The sequence below is a fragment of the Hyla sarda genome, chromosome 6 (genome assembly GCF_029499605.1).
Source record: "Hyla sarda isolate aHylSar1 chromosome 6, aHylSar1.hap1, whole genome shotgun sequence".
NCBI lineage: Eukaryota > Metazoa > Chordata > Amphibia > Anura > Hylidae > Hyla > Hyla sarda.
The window spans coordinates 246,080,528-246,100,871 of record NC_079194.1 but is presented as its reverse complement, the minus strand read 5'-3'; the positions used below and the strand labels follow the sequence as shown (position 1 = coordinate 246,100,871).

Below are 20,344 nucleotides of genomic sequence, written 5' to 3'. Positions count from 1 at the left end.
AACTATTGGGCATAGTGTTAACAAGTTCCTTACAGTGTTCAGTCATATAGGAATTTTATTCAAAGGCTGAGATATGTTCTTCCGTAAGTTGCTGTTTGTTTGTTATGGATCTTTTTTTTTATTTCTGACTTTAGATCTGCCCATAATTTCCTTATTGGATTGATGTCTGAACTGTGACGAGAAGATACTGTAGCACCATGAAAGTGTGCGCAAACTGAAATGTTGGTGAAATAAGATCATAGATCAGAAAGTCATAGATCAGCTAAAAAGGTTGGTATAACTATGGCATCTGTCAGCCAAATTTGAAAGAAACTAATGGCCAATGAACTATTCATCATTCAGACAGTCTGGAAAATGTGGTTGCAAAAGGGAAACAACAAGTGAAGATAACTCAATTTTGAAAAGGGAATTCCGAAAGAGTGTCAAAGCACTGAGCACACATCTGCCGGACTTGCTGGTACAACATGAAGTTTTAATACGTTTTAGAGTTGTTCGACAAAAACTCCTAAAATATGAATTTCAAGACCTACAGATCTTTAAAGAAAAAAAACCTACCAAATAAAGGGAAAAATTCTTGACTGAACTAAACAATTTGAAAGCTGGTAAACAGACTGGAATCAAGTGAACAACTATTGAATTTTATTAGATTTGGTTAGCAAAAATTACAAACAAAAAACAAACATATATACATATTTGCGTATTGTTGGTAACTTAGAAGATTATGTTTAAAGGGAACCAATCATCAGATTTTACCCTATATAGAGCTTGGCAAAGCGTTATATAGAGTAAAATCTTTATCCTCACCATCCCCAGGGGACGTTCCTACCGCCAGGGATGGTGAGGATATGAACATATAAAATAGTCCCCGACGGCCCCGCAAGTAGTCCCTGTGTCTTCGGCCACACTGTTCTGGGGGGGACACCAGGTTAATCTGTGATCTAGTGATGTACTTCTAATATATCCCTCTCGCTTATGCACTTTATTTACATTTTTGGCTATTAGGGTAGCTGCTGTATAACATTGTGTAATATCATATTTATTTATTTGTTTGATATTGAATGCCTATGCATTTATAATAGAGATTGTCTCTGGGTATGCACATTGTACGTATCATCTTTGATATTTGGGTAGCTGCTATATAACATCTGTGCAATATTGTGTCTAGGGAGGTACAGAAGGGGCTTCATCATTTTCTGGAGAAGAGGGTTGTAGGTTGCCCGTGAGACAGCAGCTGAGCCAGCAAGGTGGTAGCATGGTTGGGAGTCAGCATGGTGGCAGAAGTGGGAAGTTTTGAGCCAAACTTGCCCAGGGTAGACCACCTGCTTCGTGGCAGCCTACCTTCCCGGGAGGTAGTTGAAAAGGGGTTCCAGGAGTCGGCGGCAGTAGCAGTCAACCAGTGCGGACTGTTGGGGGGAAAATCAGCTACTCGGCGGTGTGGTTTTTCATCAAGCATCCGGAGGATGTTAACCTGGCCACATGCAAGATGTGTCGGCAGAAGGTGAAGCGTAGCAAGGGTCCCATTGTTGGCACCACGGCCCTGCATCAACATATGCAGCATCACCATAAAGCGCCTGGGAGAACCGTGGCTCTGATGTAGTGGCCCAGCCTGCTGCATCACCCAGTGGCACACCGCTCCCTGTTTCAAACAGTCAAGGCTCCACCACCTCAGCCGAAGGGAGCTGTCTGTCATACCCATCTTCTGTCGCTCCAGATGCTCCTGCTCCTCCTACTTTGAGTCAGTCATTCAGCCAGCAATCCATCGGCAAAGCCATGTCCAAGAGACAACAGTATGCACCCACTCATCCAACAGCACAGAAGCTGAATGTGCTCCTGTCCAAGTTGCTGGTGTTGCAGTCCCTCCTTTTTCAAGTGGTGGACTCTGCACCTTTCAGAGATCTGATGGCTTGTGCCGAGCTGAGGTGGAGAGTCCCAAGCCATCATTTCTTTGTGAAAAAGGCAATACCAGCCCTGAACAATTTTGTGGAAGAGAAGGTGGGCCAGTCCTTGAGCCTGTCGGTGTGTACCAAAGTGCACGGCAGCGCTGATGTGTGGAGCTGGAACTACGGTCAGGGACAATACATGTCCTTTACGGCCCACTGAGTGAATGTGGTTCCTGCACAGCCACAACACCAACTTGGACAGGTCACGCCGCTTTTGCCTCCATGCTCTCAGGCCGTTGGTCCTGTTGTGATGTCCCAGTGCGGGATGATGTAGCCCCGCATGTCCCTGCATGTCTCCAGGGCTCCCCTACAGTATACCCCCATTATGTATAAAGGTTTGCCTCATTTAATGTACTGTTGCTTTAATGTTTGTACCACATGATTGTTACCCAGAGGGCTCCAGTGACCAGCTGACCCCCCCAAGTGACCTATGGGCTCCTTGCACAGCCCCCCCTATATAACCAGGGGAGGGGCTGAAATCTCTTTCTAATCACATTGCTCTTCCAGCATTCTTGCTCCTGCTGAGTTCCAGTGCAGTCGTCTCAGTGTGTGTCCAGAGCATTGGAGGCCTCAAGCCTAAAGTTCCGCAGCCACAAGTCGGTCATCAGTAAGTCAAGTCATCTTATTGTCAGTCACCATCTCTGTCAAGTCCATCTGTTGTCACCATGGTCTGCACTAAAGTCAGTCTAACTACTGCAAGTCCCAGCATGCAAGTGAGATCCCCCTGTGTGACAGGTCACCTCCCAGGGATATTTGGCTGTACTGCAAAGACTATATCACCTGTCTTGCCTCAGTTAAGCTGCCGTTATCCTAAATCTGGCATTGGTGTCTTCTTTGCCCTGCCTAACCCAGGATCAGAGGTATTACCTTATAACATAAGCATAACATCTGCCCTGCATCTACCCTGCACCTCACACACCGACACCACAACTTTTTTGGTTTCACGAACGGGATATGGGTGTTTGCCATATGCCACAAAGCCACAAGTCCTCCCCCTAGTCTGAACTGTGTCCGAGACTGTCTGTAATAGTCGCATGCCGATGCGACAGAAAAAGTGTACGGAACTTTGTCTCAAAATGTGTTTTAGCCGAGGTGCTGGTGAAATAGTGGGGGAGGTGAAGAAAAGTTTGCTGCCTGTTATTGGAAAAACTGCTTGCAAAAACTATGTGTAAAATCCATAATGAAGCAATGTTATGTACAAAGATGTCTGCCGCCATACCTGAAAGGGTTAAGGGGGTGCCGGAGAAGCACGTGAAAATGTCCCGCGCTGGTCAACGTCCCGCCCCGGGTGTGGATGTCCTGTCACTGTGTCCATGTCGAAGTGGAACTGTGAAGATCCGCCTCCTGTTGCCGGGGGATCGGAAGTCAGTGCTGCACTAAAGACGTCCTTCCGGCCGGCAGCTATTTTACTGGAGCCAGTTTAAAATGGACCAAAACAGTAAGTCCCCTGGGCGCAGCTATGTTGGAGGTTCCGGTGGCTGCATCCGGCTCCGCTGTTCCTGCTCCAATACCTGCTCCAGTCTGAGATCATTGCGAGCAAGCCCTCAGTGCTAGTGGCGAGCTGTATTAACTCCCTAGTGCCCAGCCATGTCACCGGGTACTTGCCACATGGTGGGGGAATGCCACCCAGAGTGTTTCAGTCACTCAAATCATCTTAAAGAGACAGCACACTAAAATCATCTTAAAGGGCCAGTGACCCCGGAAAGGGGAACACCAGGATCATCTGATGCATCATCGTTGGTGAGACTGTCCCCTCACCCCCGGACCTGGGGGTCCTGGGCCGCTTTTCCTACACCTCCTTCCACCCCTAGCCCAGAGCAAACCCCCCAGGCCCAGAAGTTTGTCAAGTCCACTGCACACCCACAGTCACCAACCTTGCCTAAATGGTTAGTCGGCGATGAGCCAAGTCTGATCCAGTACATCAGGGTGCACCTTCTGCCCTTGCACCTACAAAAGTCATCTGAGAGTGTGCCCAGGCCCACTCCTTGGAGTGGGCACCAGTGGCACTAGGAGTGGCCAAGTCAGCAGGCACCAACGGAAGTGCCTCGGCCTACTCCAGCTGTTGAGGAGATTTGGCCGGCCCAACAGGCACCAACTGCACATCCCCCAGTGGCGCAAGCTGCTGCGGTACTAATGGTGGTCACATTTGTCCCACATCTTGTGGAACACCCATGTCAACCCCATGGAGGGGGCCCAGTCTTGCGGTCCTAGGTTTGGTTTATGCCACAACCTAGGAAACAAACTGACCGGCAAGGCTGGGATGAGGAGATGCCCATGTGAAGAGCATTTCCTTTGTGTACAGTTACTTACCCCTATGGTCTTCAAAACTGACTAACTTTTGTGTCCAGGAACACTTTTGTTGTTTCAGGTTTGCCAGCAACAATCAAGTATAGAGCCTGACGAACTTGTCAAGATTATTTTGTTGTAACCAATCTCGTAAGTGTTTTGCCTGATGCATCAGAGTAGATTGAACATGGTGCCACACCAACACTTCACAAATATGGATAGTGCAAAACATATTTAACCCCTTAACGACGAGCGCCATAAGTGTACGGTGCTGCTAAGTGTCACATCCCACACAGCGCTGTACATTTACGGCGCAGCTTTCCTTTATGACTGCTTCTCCGGATGCGGTGATCGGGGGTCCTGAGATGCCCCTTGTCAATTCTGACTAAAGAATCACGGCATTTCCGAGCTGATCGGGTCTCCGGTGACCCGATAGCCCGGAAAATAGGGATGATCAGAGCTGACAGAGACAGCCCCAATCATCCTAAAGGATAGGAGCAAGGTGGCAGGGGTGCCACCTCCTCCTATCCCCAGTGGGGGGACGGCAGCGGACAGCGGGGGACCGGCGGTGGGGAGGACTGGCGGCAACAGAATGCAGGTGGCGGTGGCGAAGTCAGAGGCAGTAGTGAAGATCTGGTAAGTGATCTTCACTGTTGCCTTGTAGTTCCACAACTACAACTCCCAGCATGCCCAGATAGCCAAAGGCTGTCTGGGCATCCTGGGAGTTGTAGTTTTGCAACATCTGGAGGGCTACAAACTGTGCATTTCCAGATGTTGCAAAACTATAACTCCCAGCATGCCAAGACTGTCCAGGCATGCTGAGCATTGTAGTTTGGCAACATCTGAAGGGCCAGATGTTGCAAAACTACAACTCCCAGCATGCATTGACAGACCATGCATGTTGCGAGTTGTAGTTTTGCAACAGCTGGAGGTACACTGGTGCAGAAACACTGTCGTAGTCTGTTACGTAACTTAGTATTTCCAGACCAGTGTGCCTCCAGCTGTTGCATTACTACAACTCCCAGCATGCACGGTCTGTCAGTGCATGTGTTACGCTGAGCGCTCCGGGTCCCCGCTCCTCCCCGGAGCGCTCGCAGCGTCCTCTCATTCGCAGCGCCCCGGTCAGACCTGCTGACCGGGTGCGCTGCGATATTACTCCCAGCCGGGATGCGATTCGCGACGCGGGATGCGCCCGCTCGCGATGTGCATCCCGGCTCTTGTACCTGACCCGTTCCCCGTCTGTGTTGTCCCGGCGCGCGCGGCCCGGCTCCTTAGGGTGCGCCGGGTTTCTGCAATTTAAAGGGCCACTGCGCCACTGATTGGCGCAGCAGGCCTAATCAGTGTCATCACCTGTGCACTCCCTACTTATACCTCACTTCCCCTGCACTCCCTCGCCGGATCTTGTTGCCATTGTGCCAGTGAAAGCGTTCCTTGTGTGTTCCTAGCCTGTGTTCCAGACCTCCTGCCGTTGCCCTTGACTACGATCCTTGCTGCCTGCCCTGACCTTCTGCTACGTCCGACCTTGCTCTTGTCTACTCCCTTGTACCGCGCTTATCTCAGCAGTCAGAGAGGTTGAGCCGTTGCCGGTGGATACGACCTGGTTGCTACCGCCGCTGCAAGACCATCCCGCTTTGCGGCGGGCTCTGGTGAATACCAGTAGCAACTTAGAACCGGTCCACCAACACGGTCCACGCCAATCCCTCTCTGGCACAGAGGATCCACCTCCAGCCAGCCGAATCGTGACAGTAGATCCGGCCATGGATCCCGCTGAGGTCCCGCTGCCAGTTGTCGCCGACCTCACCACGGTGGTCGCCCAGCAGTCGCAACAGATAGCGCAACAAGGCCACCAGCTGTCTCAACTGACCGTGATGCTACAGCAGCTACTACCACAGCTTCAGCAATCATCTCCTCCGCCAGCTCCTGCACCTCCTCCGCAGCGAGTGGCCGCTTCCAGCCTCCGATTATCCTTGCCGGATAAATTTGATGGGGACTCTAAGTTTTGCCGTGGTTTTCTTTCGCAATGTTCCCTGCATTTGGAGATGATGTCGGACCAGTTTCCAAATGAAAGGTCTAAGGTGGCTTTTGTAGTCAGCCTTCTGTCTGGGAAAGCCCTGTCATGGGCCACACCGCTCTGGGACCGCAATGACCCTGTCACTGCCTCTGTATACTCCTTCTTCACGGAGATTCGAAGTGTCTTTGAGGAATCTGCCCGAGCCTCTTCTGCTGAGACTGCCCTGCTGAACCTGGTCCAGGGTAATTCTTCTGTTGGCGAGTACGCCATCCAATTCCGTACTCTTGCCTCTGAATTATCCTGGAATAACGAGGCCCTTTGCGCGACCTTTAAAAAAGGCCTATCCAGTAACATTAAAGATGTGCTGGCCGCAAGAGAAATTCCTGCTCACCTGCATGAACTTATTCATCTTGCCACCCGCATTGACATGCGTTTTCCCGAAAGGCGTCAGGAGCTCCGCCAGGATATGGACTTTGTTCGCACGAGGCGGTTTCTCTCCCCGGCTCCTCTCTCCTCTGGTCCTCTGCAATCCGTTCCTGTGCCTCCCGCCGTGGAGGCTATGCAAGTTGACCGGTCTCGCTTGACACCTCAAGAGAGGACACGACGCCGCATGGAGAACCTTTGCCTGTACTGTGCCGGTACCGAACATTTCTTGAAGGATTGTCCTATCCGTCCTCCTCGCCAGGAAAGACGCACGCTGACTCCACACAAAGGTGAGACAGCTCTTGATGTGAACTCTGCTTCTCCACGCCTTACTGTGCCTGTGCGGATATCTTCTTCTACCTTCTCCTTCTCTGCTATGGCCTTCTTGGATTCCGGATCTGCAGGAAATTTTATTTTGGCCTCTCTCATCAACAGGTTCAACATCCCGGTGACCAGTCTCGCCAGACCCCTCTACATCAACTCTGTTAACAATGAAAGATTGGACTGTACCGTGCGTTACTGCACGGAACCTCTCCTAATGTGCATCGGACCCCATCACGAAAAAATTGAATTTTTGGTCCTCTCTAACTGCACTTCAGAAATTCTTCTTGGATTACCGTGGCTTCAACGCCATTCCCCAACCCTTGATTGGACCACAGGGGAAATCAAGAACTGGGGTACTTCTTGCCACAAGGACTGTCTTAAACCGGCTCCCAGTACTCACAGTCGTGAACCTGTTGTTCCCCCGGTATCTGGTCTTCCTAAGGCCTATCTGGACTATGCTGATGTTTTTTGCAAAAAACAAGCAGAGACTTTGCCTTGCCTCCTCACAGGCCTTATGACTGTCCTATTGACCTCCTCCCGGGTACTACTCCACCCCGGGGCAGTATCTATCCTCTGTCTGCGCCGGAAACCCAAGTCATGTCGGAGTACATCCAGGAGAATTTAAAAAAGGGGTTTATCCGCAAGTCCTCCTCTCCTGCCAGAGCTGGATTTTTTTTTGTCTCCAAAAAAGATGGCTCCCTACGCCCTTGCATTGATTACCGCGGACTTAATAAAATCACGGTAAAAAAACGCTACCCCTTACCTCTTATCTCGGAACTCTTTGACCACCTACGAGGCGCCCACATCTTTACCAAGCTGGACTTAAGAGGTGCTTATAATCTCATCCGCATCAGGGAGGGGGACGAATGGAAGACTGCATTTAACACCAGAGATGGACACTTTGAGTATCTGGTCATGCCCTTTGGCCTGTGCAACGCCCCTGCCGTCTTCCAAGACTTTGTTAATGAAATTTTTCGTGATCTTCTATATACCTGTGTTGTGGTTTACCTGGACGATATTCTGATTTTTTCTGCCAACTTAGAAGAACACCGCCAGCATGTCCGCATGGTTCTTCAGAGACTTCGGGACAATCAACTTTATGCCAAAATGGAAAAATGTCTCTTTGAATGTCAGTCTCTTCCTTTCCTAGGATACTTAGTCTCTGGCCAGGGACTACAAATGGACCCAGATAAACTATCTGCCGTATTAGATTGGCCACGCCCCTCCGGACTCCGTGCTATCCAACGTTTTTTGGGGTTCGCCAATTATTACAGACAATTTATTCCACACTTTTCCACTATTGTGGCTCCTATCGTGGCTCTAACCAAGAAAAATGCCAATCCTAAGTCCTGGTCTCCTCAAGCGGAAGACGCATTTAAACATCTCAAGTCTGCCTTTTCTTCCGCTCCCGTGCTCTCCAGACCTGACCCATCTAAACCCTTCTTATTGGAGGTAGACGCCTCCTCAGTGGGAGCTGGAGCAGTTCTTCTACAAAAAAATTCTTCCGGGCATGCTGTTACTTGTGCGTTTTTTTCTAGGACCTTCTCTCCGGCGGAGAAAAACTACTCCATTGGTGATCGAGAACTACTGGCCATAAAATTGGCGCTTGAGGAATGGAGGCATCTGCTAGAGGGATCCAAATATCCAGTTATTATATACACTAATCACAAGAATCTCTCTTATCTCCAGTCTGCCCAACGACTGAACCCTCGCCAGGCTAGGTGGTCATTGTTCTTTGCCCGTTTTAACTTTGAAATCCATTTTCGCCCTGCTGACAAGAACATTAGGGCCGATGCCCTCTCTCGTTCTTCAGATGCCTCTGAAGTGGAAGCCTCTCCGCAACACATCATTCCTCCGGACTGTCTGATCTCCACTTCTCCAGCTTCCATCAGGCAAACTCCTCCAGGGAAGACCTTCGTTTCTCCACGCCAGCGTCTTGTGATTCTCAAGTGGGGACACTCCTCCCACCTCGCAGGCCATGCGGGCATCAAAAAATCCTTTCAACTCATCTCTCGATTTTATTGGTGGCCGACTCTGGAGATTGATGTTGTGGATTTTGTGCGGGCCTGTACTGTCTGTGCCCGGGATAAGACTCCTTGCCAGAAGCCTGCTGGTCTCCTTCATCCTCTGCCTGTTCCTGAACAGCCTTGGTCACAGATTGGTATGGACTTTATTACGGACTTGCCCTCATCCCGTGGCAACACAGTTGTTTGGGTGGTCGTTGATCGATTCTCCAAGATGGCACATTTTATTCCTCTTCCTGGCCTTCCTTCAGTGCCTCAGTTGGCAAAGCAATTTTTTTATACACATTTTTCGCCTTCACGGTTTGCCCACGCATATCGTCTCGGATAGAGGCGTCCAATTCGTGTCTAAATTCTGGAGGGCCCTCTGTAAACAGCTCAAGATCAAATTAAACTTCTCTTCTTCTTATCATCCCCAATCCAATGGGCAAGTAGAAAGAATTAATCAGGTCCTGGGTGACTATTTACGGCATTTTGTTTCCTCCCGCCAGGATGACTGGACAGATCTTCTACCATGGGCCGAATTCTCATACAACTTCAGAGTCTCTGAATCTTCTGCTAAATCCCCATTTTTCGTGGTGTACGGCCGTCACCCTCTTCCTCCCCTCCCTACTCCCTTGCCCTCTGGTTTGCCTGCTGTGGATGATGTGACTCGTGATCTTTGCACCATATGGAAAGAAACCAAAAATTCTCTTTTACAGGCTTCATCCCGGATGAAAAAATTTGCTGATAAAAAAAGAAGAACTCCCCCCATTTTTGCTCCCGGAGACAAGGTATGGCTCTCCGCTAAGTATGTCCGCTTTCGTGTCCCCAGTTACAAACTGGGACCACGCTATCTTGGTCCTTTTAAAATCTTGTGCCAGATTAACCCTGTCTCTTACAAACTCTTTCTTCCTCCTTCTCTCCGTATTCCCAATGCCTTCCATGTTTCTCTCCTTAAACCACTCATCCTTAACCGCTTCTCTCCCAAAGTTGTTTATCCTACTCCCGTTTCCGGTTCGTCTGACGTCTTCTCTGTGAAGGAGATTCTAGCCTCCAAGATTGTCAGAGGTAAAAAAATTTTTTGGGTGGATTGGGAGAACTGTGGCCCAGAGGAGAGATCTTGGGAACCTGAGGACAACATCCTAGACAAAAGTCTTGTCCTCAGGTTCTCAGGCTCTAAGAAGAGGGGGGAGACCCAAGGGGGGGGGTACTGTTACGCCGAGCGCTCCAGGTCCCCGCTCCTCCCCGGAGCGCTCGCAGCATCCTCTCATTCGCAGCACCCCGGTCAGACCTGCTGACCGGGTGCTCTGCAATATCTCTCCCAGCCGGGATGCAATTCGCGACGCGGGACGTGCCCGCTCGCGATGCGCGTCCCGGCTCCCGTACCTGACCCGTTCCCCGTCTGTCTTGTCCCGGCGCACGCGGCCCCGCTCCTTAGGGCGCGCGCGCCGGGTCTCTGCAATTTAAAGGGCCACTGCGCCACTGATTGGCGCAGCAGGCCTAATCAGTGTTATCACCTGTGCACTCCCTACTTATACCTCACTTCCCCTGCACTCCCTCGCCGGATCTTGTTGCCATTGTGCCAGTGAAAGCGTTCCCTTGTGTGTTCCTAGCCTGTGTTCCAGACCTCCTGCCGTTGCCCCTGACTACGATCCTTGCTGCCTGCCCTGACCTTCTGCTACGTCCGACCTTGCTCTTGTCTACTCCCTTGTACCGCGCCTATCTTCAGCAGTCAGAGAGGTTGAGCCGTTGCTGGTGGATACGACCTGGTTGCTACCGCCGCTGCAAGACCATCCCGCTTTGCGGCGGGCTCTGGTGAATACCAGTAGCAACTTAGAACCGGTCCACCAACACGGTCCACGCCAATCCCTCTCTGGCACAGAGGATCCACCTCCAGCCAGCCGAATCGTGACAAGGTGGCACATGTTTTTTTTTGCACACCTTTCCTTTTGCAAAATAAAAAAAAATTGGGGGTCCATATATTTTTTATATAGTTACATTTTAGGTAATGCATATCCTCAATACTTACTTGTGCACACTAACACTTTTACAAAAGAGACCATTTTCTTCAGTCTACCTGCCTCAGATATTATTCTGATCCTCATATGCAGCAAAAAAATGAATGAAAGCCGGCCACTCACCAATTAGTTTTTTCTTCAAGCTTTTATTGCAGCAACATAATACTCACATAATAGATGAGGGTATGCAAAGGGTAGAGCAGGGGGGTACAGAGGCGACAAGCTCTGTTTCGCACACTCAAGTGCTTCGTCCAGCCATATTATTCTGATCCTGCCACCCCCCTGATGCCACACATTTGATGCCAAGTTCTCCTTTTCACCCACCTTTGTCACCGGGTACTGGTATTGCCACCCACCGCCCCACTCTGTCACCGGGTCACTTTCAGGACTCCTGATGCTGCTGATGCCACCTCCAGGCTGTATCATTCTGCCACCATATGTTCTCCTCATGCTAATGCCAGCTCCAGGCTTTCTCATACTGCCATGATAGGTTCTCCTCCTGCTGATGCCAGCTCCAGGCTGTCTCATACTGCCACCATATGTTCTCCTGCTGATGCCAGCTCCAGGCTGTCTCATACTGCCACCATATGTTCTCCTCATGCTAATACCAGCTCCAGGCTGTCTCATACTGCCACCATATGTTCTCCTCACGCTGATGCCAGCTCCAGGCTGTATCATTCTGCCACCATATGTTCTCCTCATGCTGATGCCAGCTCCAGGCTGTCTCACACTGCCACCATATGTTCTCCTCATGCTGATGCCAGCTCCAGGCTGTCTCATACTGCCACCATATGTTCTCCTTATGCTGATGCCAGCTCCAGGCTGTCTCATTCAGCCACTATATGGTCTCTTGATGCCGAAAAACTCCAGGCTGTGTCATTCAGCTACTATATGGTCTCCTCTTGCTGCTGCCACCTCCAGGCTGTGTCATTCAGCCACTATATGGTCTCCTCTTGCTGCCGCCAACTCCAGGCTGTGTCATTCAGCCACTATATGGTTTCCTCATGCTTCTGCCACCTCCAGGCTGTGTCATTCAGCCAGTATATGGTCTCCTCTTGCTGCTGCCACCTCCACGCGGTGTCATTCAGCCACTATATGGTCTCCTCACACTGATGCCACCTCCAGGCTCTGTCACTATGCCACTCTGCGACAGTGATTCTAATAGCGATGCCTGTAATCTGCATGTCATATTGAATAACAGTATTATTTCACTAACACAGCACACTCCCTATGAGTCTTACAACAAGGCAAAGTGTTCTACACCCCTATTGAGGCTCTCTGTAGCGCAGAAATAGCTGTTTTTAATAGTGAAAATTCGGCAAATCGCCCGAATTGAAATTTTCAAAACTTCGCTCATCTCTAATTGTGTCTATACCATTATTGAGTGTAGGGGCTCATTTGTGTAGAGGGATAGCATTACACTTTATTGAAGGTATCCTAGAGTGTCCCTGAGGGGATTTCCCCGTGGGTTGGGGTTCCCCTCCATGACTTTAGGGGGGATAAGTGTTTTTAAGTATCTAGTGCTGTATATTGTGTAATAATTGTTTATGTAATAAATAAATTATAGTAAATGATTATGGTGTGCGCCCGTTATGTGTTTATACCTTTTCTTAGATTTTGTTGTTCTGTGTCTTCAGCCAGCAGCGACGCCCCCTCGGCTTGATTGACGAGACGCATCACCGCTCTGCTCACTGAACAGAGGGAGCAGAGCAATGATGCGGCCTGTCAATCAAGCCGAGGGGGCATCGCTGTTGGCCAAAGTAACGGAACTAGGTAAGAGGAGCTCCTGCCCAGGGGTCTACTTGCGGGGCTGGCGGGAACTAGTATATAAGTTCATATCCTCACCATCCCCGCAAGCAGGAGTGGCCCCTGGTGATGGTGAAGATAATAATTTTATATTATATAACGCTTTGCCAAGCGTTATGTAGGGTAAAGTCTGATGACTGGTTCCCTTTAATGTTCAGGTTTAGTGGTGAGAGCATTATCTAGTGTTCTGAGCAGCAAGTACAATATGTCAGACGACATTCTGGAGAACAAATAAGAGAATACTGAATTGTCCAGAGACTCAAGCACCCCACTCAGGTCATGGTGTGGAGCCTCATGACCATCTTCAGGACAGGTAGACTCTACATTACACAGAGTTAAATGAAGCAGCAGCAGTACAAATCTGACATGAAGTAAGGTCTAATCCAGGGGCGGATCCAGAGTCTAGTCTCGGGAGGGGCACTATTAGAGAATTTTGCGTTGGCGGACATAAAATAAGGTGTTGCTTAAAGAACTTACAATATTATTAAATGTATCCAGTATAATAATCAAATATACCAATTGCCACAGAATGGGAAAGCGCTAAAGAAGTCTGGCCTAAGCAGTGGTGAGGAGATGCTGGGAGTTGTTGTTCCACCCATCATTACTGCAAAACTTACAAGTGACTAACGCTCTGATGGGACAGTCAGGACAATGCACAATGATATCAGTGACTATAGGTGATGTCTTCTCTATAGTCTTTCCTTATCTAATTCAGATGGTACATACCGCCTGGTCCAGCTAAATATTCTCGCTGCATAACTTGACGCCCAGACGGCACTTCACTGTGTCAGTGGATTCTGATCCTCTATTTGAAAAAAGTATTATTATAATACTGCCAAACACCATATCCTTTGAATATAATTCTGACACACTGTACCCTCCGAATATACTACAACTCACTTTACCCTTTGAATACAATACTGCCACACACTGTACCCTCTGAATATAATACTGCCACACACTGTACCCTCTGAATATAATACTGCCACACACTGTACCCTCTGAATATAATACTGCCACACATTGTACCCACTGCATATAATACTGCCACACACTGTATCCTCTGAATATAATACTGCCACACACTGTACCCACTGAATATAATACTGCCACACACTGTACCAACTGAATATAATACCGCCACACACTGTACCCACTGAATATAATACTGCCACACACTTTACCAACTGAATATAATACTGCCACACACTGTACCCACTGAATATAATACTGCCACACACTGTACCAACTGAATATAATACTGCCACACATTGTACCCACTGAATATAATACTGCCCACACACTGTACCCAATGAATATAATACTGCCACACTGTTACGCCTAGCGCTCCGGGTCCCCGCTCCTCCCCGGAGCGCTCACGGCGTCTCTCTCCCTGCAGCGCCCCGGTCAGTCCCGCTGACCGGGAGCGCTGCACTGACATGGCCGTCGGGGATGCGATTCGCACAGCGGGACGCGCCCGCTCGCGAATCGCATCCCAGGTCACTTACCTGTCCCGGGCCCCTCCTGTCATGTGCTGGCGCGCGCGGCTCCGTTCTCTAGGGCGCGCGCACGCCAGCTCTCTGAGACTTAAAGGGCCAGTGCACCAATGATTGGTGCCTGGCCCAATTAGCTTAATTGGCTTCCACCTGCTCCCTGGCTATATCTGATCACCTCCCCTGCACTCCCTTGCCGGATCTTGTTGCCTTGTGCCAGTGAAAGCGTTTAGTGTTGTCCAAAGCCTGTGTTACCTGAACTCCTGCTATCCATCTTGACTACGAACCTTGCCGCCTGCCCCGACCTTCTGCTACGTCTGACCTTGCCTCTGCCTAGTCCTTCTGTCCCACGCCTTCTCAGCCGTCAGCGAGGTTGAGCCGTTGCTAGTGGATACGACCTGGTTGCTACTGCCGCAGCAAGACCATCCCGCTTTGTGGCGGGCTCTGGTGAACACCAGTAGCCTCTTAGAACCGGTCCACCAGCACGGTCCACGCCAATCCCTCGCTGACACAGAGGATCCACTACCTGTGAGCCGAATCGTGACAGTAGATCCGGCCATGGATCCCGCTGAGGTGCCGCTGCCAAGTCTCGCTGACCTTACCACGGTGGTCGCTCAGCAATCGCAGCAAATTGCCCAACAAGGACAGCAGCTGTCGCAGTTGACCGCCACGTTACAGCAACTTCTGCCTCTGCTACAGCAGCAACCATCTCCTCCGCCAGCTCCTGCACCTCCTCCGCAGCGAGTGGCCGCTCCTAGCCTCCGCTTGTCCCTGCCGGACAAATTTGATGGGGACTCTAGACTCTGCCGTGGATTTTTGTCTCAGTGTTCCCTGCATATGGAGATGTTGTCGGACTTGTTTCCTACAGAACGGTCTAAGGTGGCGTTCGTAGTGAGCCTTCTTTCAGGAAAGGCCTTGTCTTGGGCCACACCGCTCTGGGACCGCAATGATCCTGCCACAGCCACAGTCCAGTCCTTCTTCGCTGAGGTCCGTAGTGTCTTCGAGGAGCCAGCCCGAGCTTCTTCTGCCGAGACTGCCCTGCTGAACCTGGTCCAGGGTAATTCTTCAGTGGGCGAGTACGCCATCTAATTTCGTACTCTTGCTTCCGAATTATCATGGAATAACGAGGCTCTCTGCGCAACCTTTAAAAAAGGCCTATCCAGTCGCATCAAGGATGTGCTGGCCGCACGAGAGATTCCTGCCAACCTGCAAGAACTTATCCATTTGGCCACCCGCATTGACATGCGTTTTTCTGAGAGACATCAAGAGCTCCGCCAGGAAAAAGACTTAGATCTCTGGGCACCTCTCCCACAGTATCCGCTGCAATCTACGCCTGGGCCTCCCGCCGAGGAGGCCATGAAAGTGGATCGGTCTCGCCTGACCCAGGAAGAGAGGAATCGCCGTAGGGAAGAAAATCTTTGTCTGTACTGTGCCAGTACCGAGCATTTCTTGGTGGATTGCCCTATTCGTCCTCCACGTCTGGGAAACGCACGCACGCACCCAGCTCACGTGGGTGTGGCGTCTCTTGGTTCAAAGTCTCCTTCTCCACGTCTCACGGTGCCCGTGCGGATTTCTTCTTCAGCCAACTCCTCCCTCTCAGCCGTGGCCTGCTTGGACTCTGGTGCCTCTGGGAATTTTATTCTGGATTCTTTTGTGAATAAATTCCGCATCCCGGTGACCCGTCTCGTCAAGCCGCTCTACATTTCCGCGGTCAACGGAGTCAGATTGGATTGCACCGTACGTTACCGCACAGAACCCCTCTTGATGTGCATTGGGCCCCCACCACGAAAGGATTGAATTTTTCGTCCTCCCCAACTGCACCTCTGAGGTCCTCCTCGGTCTGCCATGGCTCCAGCTTCATTCTCCCACCCTTGACTGGACCACCGGGGAGATCAAGAACTGGGACTCTGCTTGCCACAAGAGATGCCTCTCCCCCCCTCCCAGTCCCGTCAGGCAAGCCTCAGTGCCTCCTCATGGCCCCCGTCCTTGTGTCATCCTGCCCCGTGCCAAGCTTCACCCTCTGCCCTCCCTCCCCATTCCCACTCCTGCTGTACTGCCTGCCTTTGAGGAAACCCTCCATTCACTCCCGGTGTCCTCGTCCCAGGTAAAGCAGTTGTCGGACAAAAAAAGGGGGAGACCTAAGGGGGGGGGTACTGTTACGCCTAGCGCTCTGGGTCCCCGCTCCTCCCCGGAGCGCTCACGGCGTCTCTCTCCCTGCAGCGCCCCGGTCAGTCCCGCTGACCGGGAGCGCTGCACTGACATGGCCGTCGGGGATGCGATTCGCACAGCGGGACGCGCCCGCTCGCGAATCGCATCCCAGGTCACTTACCCGTCCCGGGCCCCTCGTGTCATGTGCTGGCGCGCGCGGCTCCGCTCTCTAGGGCGCGCGCGCGCCAGCTCTCTGAGACTTAAAGGGCCAGTGCACCAATGATTGGTGCCTGGCCCAATTAGCTTAATTGGCTTCCACCTGCTCCCTGGCTATATCTGATCACCTCCCCTGCACTCTTTTGCCGGATCTTGTTGCCTTGTGCCAGTGAAAACGTTTAGTGTTGTCCAAAGCCTGTGTTACCTGAACTCCTGCTATCCATCTTGACTACGAACCTTGCCGCCTGCCCCGACCTTCTGCTACGTCTGACCTTGCCTCTGCCTAGTCCTTCTGTCCCACGCCTTCTCAGCTGTCAGCGAGGTTGAGCCGTTGCTAGTGGATACGACCTGGTTGCTACTGCTGCAGCAAGACCATCCCGCTTTGCGGCGGGCTCTGGTGAACACCAGTAGCCTCTTAGAACCGGTCCACCAGCACGGTCCACGCCAATCCCTCGCTGACACAGAGGATCCACTACCTGTGAGCCGAATCGTGACACACACACTGTTCGCACTGAATAATACTGCCACACACTGTACCCAATGAATATAATACTGCCACACACTGTACCCTCAGAATATTATAATGCCCCACACTGTACCCTCAGAATATAATACTGCCACACACTGTACCCCAGAATATAATACTGCCACACACTGTACCCCTGAATATAATACTGCCCACACACTGTACCCTCAGAATATAATACTGCCACACGCTGTACCCTCTGAATATAATACTACCACACACTGAATGCTCTAAATATTACTCTGAATACAATACCGTGATGTATTGTGGCTAATGAAAACTGTACTACCCCAGAAATTCCTTATACTCTGTGCCCCTCATATATAGTAGTAATGCCCCATCCTGTGCCCCCACATATAACTATGACCTGTCCTGTTCCCCCTCATAATAATAATGCCCTCTGTCCTGTGCCCCTACCATATAATGCCCCTGCAATGTTCCCCTCACATATAATGCCCCCCAATCCTGCTCCCTCAGGGGGCATTATAAGTGAGGGGAACATAACAGGGGGGCATTATAAGACAGGGCACATTATATGTTAGGGGCACATGACAGGGGGGCATTATATGTGAGGTGCACATGACAGGGGGTTCCTCACTTATAATGCCCCCCTATCATGTGCCCCTCACATATAATGCCCCTGTAATGTTCCCCTCACATATAATGCCCCCTGTCCTGCCCCTTCAGGGTGCATTATAAGTAAGGGGCACATAACAGGGGGCATTATAAGTTGAAGTACATTATATGTTAGCAGCCCAAGACAGGGGGGCATTATAAGTGAGGGGCCCAAGACAGGGGGGCATTATAAGTGAGGGCCTGTTATGTGCCCCTCACTTATAATGCCCCCCTGTCATGTGCCCCTCACATTTAATGACCCCTGTCATGTGCCCCTCACATTTAATGCCCCCTGTTATGTGCCCCTAACTTATAATGCCCCCTTCATGTGCCCCTCACATTTAATGCCCCCTGTCATGTGCCCCTCAGATTTAATGCCCCCTGTTATGTGCGCCTAACTTATAATGCCCCCTTCATGTGCCCCTCACATACAATGCCCCCTGTCCTGCACCCAAGGGGGCATTTTAAGTAAGGGGCACATGACAGGGGGCATTAAATGTGAGGGGCACATGACAGGGGGACATTATACGTGAGGAGCCCCCCTGTCTTGTGCTCCTCACTTATAATGCCCCCTTGTCATGTGTCCCTCACTTATAATGCCCCCCTGTCATGTGCCCCTCACTTATAATGCCCCCCTGTCTTGGGCCGCTAATATATAATGTGCTTCGACTTATAATGCCCCATTATGTTCCCCTCACATAAAATGCCCCCTGTCCTGCATCCTCAGGGGGCATTTTAAGTACGGGGCACACAAAAGGAGGGCATTATAAATCAGAGCACATTATTTGTTAGCGGCACATGACAGGGGGGCATTATAAGTGAGGGGCACATGACAAGGGGCATTATAAGTGAGGGGCACATGACAGGGGGCATTATAAGTGAGGGGCACATGACAGGGGGGCATTATAAGTGAGGGGCACATAACGGGTCAGTCTGCCAGAAGTGGCCAAATCTGTAGGCGCTATATAAATAAATAAATAAATAAATAAATAAAATTCCAATGTCCCCCGCAGGAATCTCCGTGCAGGGTTCAGCACCCCCTTCCAGCAGACTGCAGGGGCCCTGTTTGGGAGATTGTAGGGGTCCTAGCACTCGGATCCCCCACAATCTATAACTTAGCCCCTGTCTCAGCATTTAAATAGGCTGTAAGTAAATGAAAAATAGATGCTGGCAACGGTGGGACAGATATGACATAGATATATAGATAGATATGAGATAGATAGATAGGAGATAGATAGATAGGAGATAGATAGATAGATAGATACAGTCCTGTAGGAGAACCGCACTCCCATGTAGATTACGGGTGCAAGCTGGTCCAACCCGGGCAGGGTCCCCAAATATAACCGAAAAAATGCAGCAGCACTCCGTTGTGGATGAAAAAGTGGAGTTAGGCTTTATTCATCAGGTGCAGTACACGACGTTTCGACCGTCTCTCACGGTCTTTGTCAATCAAGTAACAAGTGCACAAGTGGTTGCTTAAATAATATTATTATTTGCTTTACAAAGACCGTGAGAGACTGTCGAAACGTCGTGTACGGCACCTGATGAATAAAGCCTAACTCCACTTTTTCATCCACAATGGAGTGCTGCTGCATTTTTTCCCTTAGATAGATAGATAGGAGATAGATAGATAGATATGAGATAGATATGAGATAGATAGATAGATAGGAGATAGATTGATTTGAGATAGATAGATGATAGATAGATAGATAGATATGAGATAGATAGAAGATAGATAGATATGAGATAGATAGAAGATAGATAGATATGAGATAGATAGAAGATAGATATGAGATAGATAGAAGATAGATAGATAGATATGAGATAGATAGTAGATAGAGAGATAGACAGATATGAGATAGATAGATAGATAGATAGATAGATAGATATGAGATAGATAGATCGATAGATAGATATGAGATAGATAGATATGAGATGGATAGATTGATTTGAGATAGATAGATAGGAGATAGATTGATTTGAGATAGCTAGATGATAGATAGATATGAGATAGATACATAGATATGAGAGATAGATAGGAGATAGAAAGACAGATAGGTCAGTGTTCCCCAACCAGGGTGCCTCCAGCTGTTGTAAAACTCCAACTCCCAGTATGCCCACAAAGCCAAATGCAGGCTGGGAGTTGTAGTTTTACTATAGCTAGAGGCCTCTGCTGGGAAACACTGATAAGAGTTCCCCTTTACCTGTCTCCTGAGCCTGACCCCCCCCCCCCCCTCCCCCAAAGTTACTTACCATGAAGGGCAGCATCAGGGTGGGCAGGGGGGGTCTGGAGGCATTGAGTGGGTGTCCAGGCCTGTGGTGGAGGGCAGTAAGCTGAGCCCGGCCTGCTGGAAACACAGAAGGATGAGAGGGGGAGGAGCTTATCTCTTCCCAGCCCCTGTACAGTGTAATGGCTGCAGACTGAATGATGCTGAGACCGGAGCATTCTCAGCACTGACAGGCAGCCTGCACGGCCTGCAGAGAATGGTGTCCTGCAGAGAATAGTGTCCTGCAGAGAATGCAGTTGCGCGCCCC

The 20,344-nt window shown here is 50.1% G+C and overlaps 1 protein-coding gene across 1 annotated transcript in view; it reads right to left on the bottom strand.

The window, feature by feature from the left end:
• LOC130276899 (mucin-5AC-like) overlaps nucleotides 1–20,089 on the bottom strand; it is a 103,892-nt gene extending 83,803 nt beyond the window's left edge. Inside the window, exons 1-2 of the mRNA XM_056526889.1 lie at nucleotides 20,063–20,089; nucleotides 13,538–13,616 (exon numbers count right to left, since the gene is read on the bottom strand). Coding sequence (XP_056382864.1) covers nucleotides 13,538–13,568 — 31 coding nt within the window. The 5' untranslated portion in view covers nucleotides 13,569–13,616; nucleotides 20,063–20,089. The remainder of the gene's footprint in view (nucleotides 1–13,537; nucleotides 13,617–20,062) is intronic.
• Between the last annotated feature and the right edge of the window lie 255 nt (nucleotides 20,090–20,344).